The 11,948-nt window shown below is 37.9% G+C and overlaps 2 protein-coding genes and 1 pseudogene across 8 annotated transcripts; 2 read left to right on the top strand and 1 right to left on the bottom strand.

Annotated features, from left to right (window-relative positions):
* The first annotated feature begins 219 nt into the window (after positions 1 to 219).
* On the top strand, positions 220 to 3,874 carry LOC18099270 (uncharacterized; annotated as a pseudogene).
* An 849-nt stretch (positions 3,875 to 4,723) lies between these two features.
* LOC18099271 (embryonic protein DC-8) lies at positions 4,724 to 7,754 on the top strand. The gene is made up of 3 exons (XM_024601471.2): positions 4,724 to 5,232; positions 6,444 to 6,553; positions 6,657 to 7,754. Exons 1-3 carry the CDS (start codon positions 4,988 to 4,990, stop codon positions 7,526 to 7,528), a joined length of 1,227 nt encoding a protein of 408 aa, XP_024457239.2. The 5' UTR covers positions 4,724 to 4,987; the 3' UTR covers positions 7,529 to 7,754.
* A 1,199-nt stretch (positions 7,755 to 8,953) lies between these two features.
* On the bottom strand, positions 8,954 to 11,713 carry LOC18099272 (zinc-finger homeodomain protein 6). 7 transcript variants are annotated; one of them, XM_024601473.2, is made up of 3 exons: positions 11,552 to 11,713; positions 11,114 to 11,416; positions 8,954 to 10,991 (listed from the first exon to the last, which is right to left on the bottom strand). In XM_024601473.2, the coding sequence occupies exon 3, from the start codon at positions 10,269 to 10,271 to the stop codon at positions 9,246 to 9,248; it is 1,026 nt and encodes a 341-aa protein (XP_024457241.2). In that variant the 5' UTR covers positions 10,272 to 10,991; positions 11,114 to 11,416; positions 11,552 to 11,713; the 3' UTR covers positions 8,954 to 9,245. The 7 variants fall into 7 exon arrangements, with proteins under 7 accessions (XP_024457241.2, XP_006383190.2, XP_052308827.1 ...); XM_006383128.3 differs by having other exon boundaries at positions 8,954 to 10,398; positions 10,786 to 10,991; positions 11,114 to 11,587; XM_052452867.1 differs by having other exon boundaries at positions 8,954 to 10,425; positions 10,786 to 10,991; positions 11,114 to 11,586.
* Between the last annotated feature and the right edge of the window lie 235 nt (positions 11,714 to 11,948).

Below are 11,948 nucleotides of genomic sequence, written 5' to 3' on the forward strand. Positions count from 1 at the left end.
AACAACATAAAACAGTGTTCTTAATTAAATCTTTTTATTTTCAAAATAAATATAAGATGTTACAAGCATACAATAATTATATTACAACATAAAAGTGATTTTTTTTAATAAATAAATATTCAATTTTTTTAACATATTAGTTTAGAAACAGAAATATGACAAAATTTTTACTCATATATTTAAAAAAATGAAGTTATGTATAATTCTTCAGAAAAATAAAAGGACGAAAAACAATGTCGTAATATTGTTTTTACTTTTCACCCTGACTCGGATCTTGCGTTAGCCGACTCCTCGTTTCGCTTCAATCCTTTCTCTTCTTCTCCTTCACAGCAGCAACAACAAGCGGGTCAAACAGCGAATCCGAAATCCGATGCTAAACCTGAACCTGAAGACCCGAAAGGGGCGGGTTTTGACCCGGAGGCTTTGGAGAGAGGGGCTAAAGCTCTTCGTGAAATTAATAGCGCTCTACACGCTAAACAGGTTTTAATTATTTTTTTATTTCAATTTCGATTTTAAATTTTTTAAATTTATTGTTTTCAAATTTGAGGAAATGAAATTGAAGTATTTTTTTTTGGTTAGATTATATAATCAATTATGTTTACCTGAATTTAGAAACCCAAAATGTGAATTTGCTGTGGTGGGTTTTTATGATGTTTGCCTTTTTAGGTTTTTGATGTTATGAGGAAGCAAGAGCAGTCACGATTGGCAGAAGTTGCGGCGGAGAAATCTCATTATGAAGTAATTCAAGCTCAAATTGATATTGTGAGTGATAAAGTTATCTTGCACGCATTTTTTCTTTTGAAGTTTACTGTGCTTCTTGGTTTCCTTTTTAATGTGTTTGTCTTGAAATTTATGTGGTGATTGATTGGCGTGTTTAAATGGGTTTAAGATTGGTATGTTGTGAAAATTTGTGGCTATTTTGGCTTATGCTATGAGTTTATGTATTGGCAGGACAGGCAGCGGAAATTACATGAAGAACAAAGAAATCTGATTCAGCAACAGGCACAGGCAAAGGTGCTAATGTTGCGGCACGGGGATGAGTTGGCAAGGAAAAGAATGCAGGTTGGGATAACCTCTCATTCTTACTTTGGAGAAAGTTTTAGGACTTATTTGAAACCTTTTTTGCATTTTCAGCTGCCATACGAAAAAAAATGTCTTGCTAGTGCAGTTAATGCCACTGAATTGCTAAGGCTTAGGTCAACAAGTATATTTTATAAGAATGCTGAACACTCAGATTTGCATATCTGACTTGTATATTATTGTTTGTGAAAATCTTTCAATGATACAAGCAAGTGTAGTTAGCTTAGCTCACTTTAAGTCAGTTTGAAGTTGTTAGCCAACATATGTTCTTGCAAAGCAAGTTACATTTATTATTTGCTTGTTGTCATTGTTTGCAGACAGATCATGATGCTCAGAGGCAACATAATGTTGAATTGGTTAAGATGCAGGAGGAGTCTTCAATACTAAAAGAACAAGTGAGACGGGCTACCGAGGAGCAGATCCAGGCTCAACAATGTCAGACTGAGAAAGAGAGAGCTGAAATAGAACGGGAGAGACAATTAGAGTTAAAGCCATGGCCTAGGCTGATGGTCGGGTCCATGAGGTGAAATTGACTGGGGAACATAACAGACGAATGCTAATTGAACACATAAATGGTGAAAGAGAAAAATGGCTTGCTTCAACCTTTAGTCACATTGAAGGTAAACTGCTGATTAGCGTGTTTCTCAATTTATTGTTGTCTCAATTACAGGGCTGATCTGGCGACATTAAGTATGTACCTTGGATGAAAAGTGGTTTGGTTATGTGTGGAATTAGACACTTGTTCAAAAGTTTACAAAACCACGGATGAATCACAGAGTTTTCTCTATAACAGCTGAAATGGATTTTATACTCAAATATCACTGTCTCTTGCTTTAGTTTTCTGCATTCCTGTAACTCAAGAGTCTTGGCATGTTTGTTGAACAGTATTTAATTATTGGATATAAATTGCTTCTATAGGTGGTTTTAGGACTTTATTAACTGATCAAAGTTGATTATGACTGTTGGAGGAGCTACCACATTGGCTGCAGGAATTTACACAACCAGGTTTGTATAATGCCTTTTTTCATTACATCTGCTCTGTTTTCAGTCACTTAGACAGCAAGAGTACACTCCAGGAAGTTTATTACTGTGTTTCTTCATAAAAAGGCATGACGCTTTAGACTGGGCATTATGGACTAGTCTGAAGGGCTTTGTTTGACTCTCTATGCAATTTGGGGTTCTTTGGAGGATCTAATTAAAGCCAAGGCTTGTTGGAAAATGGATGGGATATATCAAAATCAACACAACATGTGCGTAATAATCTCTATGGTATACTTGGAATTGTCAAGGAATCATTTAAGCGTAGAAACCATACAATTCTTACTAACATGTGCTCTGATTTTGAATTGAGTGATTTCTTCTTCCACTTTACCGATTGGAACCGGTAAAAGGATATAAAGAACATTCTGAAATATATATATTGTGAACATGATGCTTGGCTCAAATCTACATGATCATCATGCTTCTTAAATATAAAAATAAAACGATATGACATGCTTTGATAGGATTTAAAGGTTTTGTAGCACCTTGGTTTCTTTTTCTTCATCTTTTGTTTTTCTTTTGCAAAGTTATGTTTTCCAATTCTCTTGTCAGCCTTTTACCTTTTTTGATCTCTGATCTTCTTGTATAGGGTTTGGGTTATGCCATGATGACAGGAGGAGACGTTGCACCTCTAGGAGCAGAAGCTGTTACTAAAATCCATAAGATATTTGATTGGGCTAAGAAGTCACAGAAAGGCTTGCTGCTTTTTATTGACAAGGCGGATGCTTTCCTAAGCGAGTAAGTTAAAATCATCTTGTTGCTCTAAGTTCCTGGTAAACTGAAATCAAGTGATGCTCTTGTTTATAGATGGTGTGTATCTTGCGTGTATCATATAATGCATGAAATTATCAGGGTTTCATGGTGCTCTGAGTTCAACTTGCATTTGCAGGCATTTCACCCATTTGAAACAAAAACCAAATTAACATTTTGTTTTCTATAACATGATGAATTTCTGAAATAGTTTGGAAGAATGTTAGTTCTTGTGGGATGAAGAATTTAGACTTTTGCTTTACCTTTATGGTTCCGAGTAATTTCTTTGTAATCAGGATGATAATGGTATTATTGATCTGATGCAGGCGTAACAGTATGCATATGAGCGAAGCTCAGTGAAGTGCTCTAAATGCATTGCTCCTCCACACTGGGGATCAGTCAAAGGACTGTACTTGTCCTTGCTACAAACAGGCCAGGTGATCTTGATAGTGCTATTACTGATTGTATCGATGAAGTGATACAATCAGTTCCTGTTACCTGGGGAAGAGGAGCGGTTTAAATTGCTCAACCTGTATCTGAGCAATTATCTTTCTAGTGAAGGGGACAATGGGTCTGGTAGGGGATCTTTGTTCAAGAGGCCACAAAAAATAACCGTCAATGATATCTCTGAAGATGTGATCCGAGAGGCTGCTAAAAAAACAGAAGGGTTCTCTGGACGTGAGATAGCCAAAGTACTCATGGCCAGCTGTCTATGGACGCCCTGATTGTGTTTTTGATTCACAGCTATTTAGTGAGATTGTAGATTACAAGGTTGCAGAGCATAATCAAGTAATCAACGGTTAAAGCTGGCAGCAGAAGGTGGTCTCCCAGTTTAGCTGGGGAATACGTGCTTCAGAATTTACTTCCCTGATCTCCCCAGATATTCAATGGGAATTTTGTTCCTCTATATTTTTGAATACTTGAGATGTTATTTATATCATTTTCCTTGGTCGATATAGAAGATTTATTTCCAGAAATTCATAATAACACTAGCTTTTGAGATTTTTGGCCAAAAAGAAAAAGAAGTCTGAAGTGGGGCAATTAGCCAGTCCACTTCATCCTAAATTCACCTCACCTGGATAATGGAAACTAAATGCCCCTTTTCTTGCTCCTTGAAAAATAGAAATAAAAAAAAACAGAGCATAGGATTCTCTCCCAAAATCTGCTTCTTCAGACCCAACGATTCGTACCATCTCAAAATCAATACTGAATAAGAAGAATTCAACGAATTCTATTTTGTTCATTTTGATATTTCAACCATTTTGATTTGACAACTCCAGCATTCATTTCATTTGAAATTAGCTCATCACCCATTTGAATGATGTTTTAAGGACCCATGTTGTAAAATATTATGGTAGATTGCTGAAGATTGAAAAGAACAGTAGAATTACAACATAAATGCTATCGAAATCGGTGGTATTAACCCGGGAGGTTGGTCGAGTGGTTAAGCATTGGTGTGGGTTTGAGGTTTAACCTTATGGGTGGGTGGACTAGCCTGGTTTTTACTGGGTCTATGGGTCGCCTCGATAGGTAAAGTCACAATAGAAGCCGACGTAAGGTTACATCCAATGGATGCTTTTTTAACTCAAAAACAACCGACGTCCCAACTCTCTGTTGACTGTTCCTAACATGGCAACATGTCCATGGCGAGTTTGGTGCACCGATGTTCCGGTCAGCAAGGAGCAGGGACCCCTCTACTTTTTTCAAGGAGCAAGACTCGTACGTAGTAAAATCAGTCACCCACACCTGTTGTCCATACTACTACAAAAATTGCTTGAAAAGAGGGCCAGAAACCAGGTGGCATAAAACGCGGCCAACAGTAGCCTTTCTTAAACAACACATGGCATCATACCAGAAAGAGTCTTCCCCTGCTCAGGACACGTACTCTCCTTGCTGCCACGTTTTGATACCACCAGTTTTCCCTGGGGGCATGGCTATCTTCTTTAATTTGCGTCTATTGGTCTTCCATATATAGTTCACATATTAGAACGATCAACAACATAGTTGTAAGATCTTGAAGTATTTGCTTGAATTCCATCTTGGGCTCTGTTTGTTTGTGACATACGAAGTTGAAAAACACTCGTGTTTAATTTGGAAGGAAAAAGAGAGAGAGATCATGGAAAAGAGAGTTGTGGTGACCATGATCATGGTGATGGTGCTATGGGTGGAAGGGTGTTGGTGTTGGAGTGCCAGTAGCGCTACTGAGGACTTGATGGAGAGCACGAAGGAGAGAGTGAGTTTGGCAGCGGAGGATGCAAGGGCCAAGGCTGAAGAGATGAAACATGGTGCGGCAGAAACCATGCAAGATGCTGAGGAGAAAGGAAAGTCCTGGACCGGTTGGGCTTATGAAAAGTTCACTGAGTAATCAATCTAATCTTCCCTTCTCTTGCCTTCATTTCTCCCTATTCCATATCTTAATTTGTTTCTATCTATGAGTAGGCCAGATAATACAAGTAGGATATTGCTTGTGTGATATTTCTTTATGAAAATGTTTGAACGTACAAAGGTTGATTGCTTGTATGCCAATAATTCCCAGTAAGATATGCAATTGGCAATGGAATAAGAAGGCCTTTATACAATGGACTTATGGTAGTGTGCCAATACAATCCTTTTGAAATCTTGAAAGGCGATTTGTTGCATAATGTTGAAGATTAGATGACTACTTTCTTTTCTTACATTTTATTTTTATTTCTTCCTAACGCAGACTCATAACACATTAGTGTCAAATTATATATTTTGATCTTAAAGTTTATGAGTTTTTGGCTTGGTCCTAAACCAATAAAAAAGAAGACCATCTACTCATTAATTACCCTTCAGGAAATGAAGAGGAACCAGATTAAGATCATGTTTCGTATTATGTCCAAACGTGATTTTGAAAATTTTTAAATTATTTTTTTGATGTTTTTAAATTATTTTGATGTTAAAAATAAATTTTTAAAAATAAAAAAATGTTGATAAAAACAAAAAACAAGAAGATCTGAAGAGAGTGTGTTACTCTCATGTGTTACTGTATCATGGTCTTTATTTTTATTCACTAAATATAGTAATACCTTTTGTCATAGCTTGTGTTTTTCAGTGATTTCTTTATTGGAAAATCTATCTTCATTTGCCGTTTAAAGCCATAAACAGTGATCTTTTCCAAATTTAGTGGCATATGTGTATGATCCTTTCTGAATAGTACTTATAGGCATGAACAAATTAATGTAAAGATCTTTTGCATGTCAGCAATTCAATTAACAAAACATTAGTGACTCAATTTCATAGTTTCACCATCTATATGCATATCCCAATTGTATGCATAAGAGGCATAAAATAAAAAGAACAAAGGTTCACTATAAAGATTCGAAGTTGCTAATTTTCTTGCCAATTCTTGGCGTGTTTTTTCTATAATTATGGCTTAATTTCTGCTCCTTTTTAATTCCTATTATGCTTTTTTTCTTCTTTTTGATGATTATGCCTGGTAGCTAAAATTTAGTGGAAGATTAAAAGGCCATGGCTTATTTTGAATGTTATAGAACATTATTTCCTTAATGTGTCTATTTTTCACCCTAATGCTCTAATGGTGTTAATAGTGGAATTGGATTGGATCAAGAAAATGCTAGAGATGGGGCTCAAAATCTGATGGATAGAGCTGGAGATGCTGCCTCAAAGACCACAGATACTATGAATTCTGTTGCATCCGGTAATTTTTTTTTGTCCTTGCTCTCTATGCCAATATTCCAAACTTGAGTAATCTTCAAACAAGAATTTTGTTTTCCCTTCTTCGTTTCATTTCTGTTTTTCAGAAACTGCAAGGTATGCCTCTCTAAAGGCTGGTGAGGCAGCAGAGATGGCCCATGAGAAGGCGGGTGACATAAAGGACTTTGCCTCAGAGAAAGCCGGCAGAGCCAAGCAAATGACTTCCAATATTAAAGCTAGTGATGCCAAGGAAAGATTGTCTGGAGCAATGGAATACGGAAAAGATAATCTTGAGGATGCCTATGATGAAGTTAAAGAGAAGTGGAGCATTGCTAAAGACAAGGTTTTAGATGGAGCAAATAACATGGAAGACACGGTGGGTGAAGCATTACGAAATGCGAAAGATAAAGCAGCAAATGCCTATGGAGATGCTAGCCAGAATATGAACACAGTCACAGATGAGGCTTATGATGCTGAAGAAAGAATGGGGGAAGCAGTGAATTACGGAAGAAATAGAGCATCTGATGCCTATAACAAGGCTTCGAATATTGCCTCGGATTGGGCGAATGATTCCAAAGAGGCTGTATCAGGAGCAATGGAGCACGGAAGAGATCGAGCTGCGGATGCTTATGATGAAGCCAAGAAGTATACAAAAGAGGATTCAAATATGGCTTCAGAAAAGGCAGGTGATGCAAAGGATGCAATTTCAGAAGCAATGTGGTATGGGAAAGAGAAAGCATCTGATGCCTATGATGTAGCTAAAGAGGAGGTCTTCAGGATTTCAAATATAGCCTCGGACAAGGCTAACAAAGCCAAGGAAGCTTCGGCAGGAGCAATGGGGTCTGGAAGAGGTGGTGAGAGAGATGCTTTTGATGAAGCTAAAAGTCATAAGGCCAATTATGAAGCTGCCAAGGAGAAGCTGTCAAAGGCCACTGGTGATCTTGGAGATAAGATGAGAAGGGAGTCTGCTGATCTATGAGCGGAACCACCAATGAAGCACAGTATCTTCATCTGTGAGTCATTGTCATTACTCTTTAATTAGTTTTTTGTTTTTTCTTTGTTTTCTAAAAACATGTTCTCCTGAACATCTATTAGAGATTGTACCCAATAAATTTAATAGTGTAATGCTTGTTTTCTTTTCTTATCAATTAATTAGGCCTCTTTACTTTCTAGCATTCTAAATAAGATCACAGCTTGTTTTCTCATTTTTTTCTCATCCTAGATAATGATGCTTAAATCTACATTATGTTGAATTTTCAAGTCGCAGTAGAATTTAGGCTGAATAGAGCAGTACAATACCACTTTCCGTTTATGCATACACGTTAAGGTTCAGGATAAATACAGTCAGGATTATGCATGGAGCCCTTTAATATTGTCCTTGTTAATTATACAGTAATGTCCTTTATCCCTTACATTTACTTAATTCGGTTTGTAAATGATCCAATTCCGTGTGCAAATACATTGACTGATGCCAATGCACCATATTTTTAAGGTTTTTATGAACGAGAAACTGGATGGATACTCCAGATCATCGAAATGTTTTTGTGAACCTTAGCTGAGAACTGTTTAATTACCAGGTGGGATTTTATTAACAATGAGAGGAGAGGGGATACCAGTTTTAGCGAGTGCGCACTGGGGGATTCTTGAACAAGAAAGAAGAGAACCTGTAGATTTGTGTTTAAGATGTAGAAAGCGAACACTGCATTTTCGTTTATTGATCATCATGTGGATTTCTCTCACGGGCATGCACACTGTACCCAACACCAGACTAGCTACACATCCTTGAGAAAAAAACAAAAAAAGAACTGTTTTGGCAGAAGGGTGTGATTGTTCCTTGATTTACATTGAACCCTAACAATCCACTGCAAATACATAAATTAATTCCAACTCAATTGTAATGTTACTCAAGAGTGATCATTTTCTAGATTCCATTGATAAGGATGTCTTCTTCAATTAATCAATGTTGCTGTATGCACTGTTCAACGAGTCTCAATCCATATTAACACACTAAATTCAAAACCAAGACATGTATCAAGCAAAAATAAACGCGGCTTGTGAAAAATGGTAAATGAGGGGGGAAAAAATAAAAATAAAAACCTTAGGATTTGAATGCCAACCAGCTACTTCATCCTTGTGCCCTAAAATTACATCCGCTGGTTCCGGCTCTAAAAAGTACCTTAACGTTTAATTTTCTGGCAAGGTTCAAGGAATCTAATTTTGAGGGGCCATATGGAATAATAGTAAACATTACTTGCATACAATTCTAAGCACACGCAAGAAAATAAAAAATAAAGAAAGGCAAAGCGAAAGAGGAGACATAGATGGAAGTATGAAGCATGCCCTCCATGTTCATGATCATGCCCAAAAGATGTTTTATCTTTCTTTTCCCCCCTGTAGCTAGTGATGGCAAAGAAACAACTTGAAATATTTATTCTGTACTTCGAAAATGACATGCTTTGGCTGCCAAATCTTTTTCAAGGTATTGGTGATCACTGATCCGATTGTCTAAAGAAGAGCTCAAGTTCATGTTAATAAACAACATTACTTGGAACTTGAGAAAAAAAAATAGCAGTGAGTGCTAATCTATCTTCTCCTCTCTATTTGGTTATTCACACTAATCTAATTATTGGCTAGCTACATCTACCTTCATCTCCAGATAACAATAACAGTATTAATTTATAAGGGTTTGATTTCTCTTACGTTTGCTTCTTCTTCATGGATTGTTTATTGTTGTGCATCCAAACTTTGAAAACTTTTCTCTTTACACCCACTTGGGAGCAAAACTGCTGCACCTCTTGCTCATCTTGCTTTTGTATCCTCCATCCCAACTTCTCAGCAAATTCCATCATCTTGTCCTTCTGTTCTTCGCTGAACCTTGTCCTAAACCTCTTTTTCGATATCAATGGCTGCGCCGACGACTGCCCTTGCAAATCTGATTGATACATATTAAGATCTTCACTTGATGATTCCGCTGCAGCCCCGCCGCCGCCAAAGCTCATCATCATCGGCGCAATTGGAGTGGTGTAAGTACTCAATGTGCCATGATGGTATCTCTGATGCGGATGAAGAGAAGCTGATTGTGGTGGAGCATGTGAAGTGACAAGTTGTTGAGGAAACGGTAGTATGTTTCTTTTGCCATTGCTGTTTTTGTAGCAAGTGCTATTGGCTACACATTGTGGCGCTCCGTCAATCTCTCTTCTGTGAAAACTCCTGTGACATTCACAAGCTGCACATTTGAAGGTTTCTGGGGTACCCTCCTCACCGCCAGGCATGAATTCTCCACATCCGTCCAAAACGTGTCCTCCCATGCTCGCCGCATGATTCTTCAAACATTCTCGATATCTTATTGATGCCGATGATGCTGATGTTGGTGGTGGTGGTGGTGATCTCGAAATTGATCTACTTGGAGTTGGTGCTGTGTTGGTTGCACTTGTAGTTGCCACGGGGGTTGTAGCTTGTGTTGGATCTGGAGTTAGGTCAAGATCTCTTGTGGGTTTGCAAGCTTGGTGTTGCGGATTCAATTGCTTCTGCTGCTGCTGCTGCTGCTGCTGCTGATAAAGAGATTGGTGCTCGAGGTCAAGGGTATGAGGCAATACTGTATCAGTGTGACGATGATCTCTTCTTGTAGGAGCAGAAGGGATTCTAGAGGAGGAATCTCTATTATTTGGTGGATTGAAGGATCTTGGCATCACTGTTTCCTTCTCTTGGCCTCTTAGTTCCATGTAACTTAATTGCTATCTAAACCCTGGACTCAAATCTTGATCTTAAGCTGCCTTAACACATATCTTCTTGAAGCACTGCATCTAATTAGCTTCCAGCCGATCGATCTCAAAATCACCATGGATCTTCCTGTGATAATTTCCAACCCTAATTCAGCTAGCCCATCCAATCCAAAGAAACAAACATGATGGAAGAGCCAATCACTAGGTAGCAACTGAATAAGATTATTACTCTCTGCTCTCTTATTCCGATTTTGACGTTAATGGGTGCAAAACTCACCAACCCATTTCACTAATTTCAACTCGTATTCCTAAAGACGTAAGCAAGTGATGGAGCAGTGGATATACTTATGATTAGATGACTTAAGAAGAGATTAATATAAGAAAAACCCTACAAGAAAACAAAGTAAAGGGATTTTGAAACTCAAACAGAAGGGGGAAAAAAAGGGACTGTCTAGTCTAGTAGAGTAGTAAATAAATTGGGCCCCTATAAAATCACTAAATAACCAAGACTTACCTTGATAAATTAAGAAGTATAAACTTGAAGTAAGAAAGCTGTAATTGCACCACTAGAAGTGAACTTCATTCATAAGAGGGAGTGATAGATGTAGAGAGATCAAAAGATCTTAATATTTTAATTTTATGTGAGAAGAGAGTGTGTAAAGAGAACAAAGATGCCTTGGAGAGTTGTGTTTCCTAGCACCCCTTCCAATCCCATGAAATCTGTCAATCCAAGGAACAGGTCAGGTTGGTTTTGGGTTTTGTACTAAAAACAAAAACAGTTATTACAATTAGAGACTGAAAACACTCGAGAGAGAGAGAGAGAGAGAGGGAGGGATTCTTACAGTCTTGCTAGACAACCGACAAGGTCATGTTAGTTAACTCTCCCATAGCCTGCATACTGGTCCAGTTCCTAATTATTGCCTCTCCCCACTCTTTGGTTTTGTTTCTTGTTTATCTTCTCTTCTTTTCTCTCTTTGCAGCACCATCATACATGTGTGTGTGTATATATATATATTATCTGCAGAACCCTAAACCACCTCAAATCAATATTTGTTAATTTGTGTAAAACATCAAGGAAGAGAGAAGAAAAAGGTGCGGTCTTGACTTGACATCTGCTTTGGCTTGCCTGGAATCTTCCTGCAAGACTAGGAAAAGAAAAGCGGTTTCAGGTTTTGTGGGTGGCTAATTTAGCAAAATCTGATTAGAGAATATCTTAAAGAAAGGATTAGCCTAAGATAATCAGTGAGCAAGAAAATGAGAGAGGGAGAGAGAGAATAAACCATAGTCCAAAGAACTATCCCCATTTTCTTCTTTTTTTGTTTAAGAGAATTATAGTGCGTGTACATGTGTATGTGAGAATGCTGGTCCACAACCCACAGCTACTTGTCCTTTAAGATGTGTCAGACTCTTTCTTTAGTTTTTTTGTTTGTTCTGCGCCTGATATATCTGCAATCTCTGCAACTCCACTCTCTCTTCCTTTTCCTGACCAATGACTTTGGTCTTTCCCTCATCCAATCTTATTTCACATTTGCAATAGATGCTCTATGCTTCCTGCTCTCTCTCTCTCTCTCACACACACACACACGCACTCACTACGGACACCATTTTGTGCTGTTGGTTGCTTTGTGGTCTTCTGTCACCTGAGCCAGTAATCCAAGTAATGAAGAGCCTCAGCAC

Source organism: Populus trichocarpa, chromosome 5 (assembly GCF_000002775.5).
Source record: "Populus trichocarpa isolate Nisqually-1 chromosome 5, P.trichocarpa_v4.1, whole genome shotgun sequence".
NCBI classification, from domain to species: Eukaryota; Viridiplantae; Streptophyta; class Magnoliopsida; order Malpighiales; family Salicaceae; genus Populus; species Populus trichocarpa.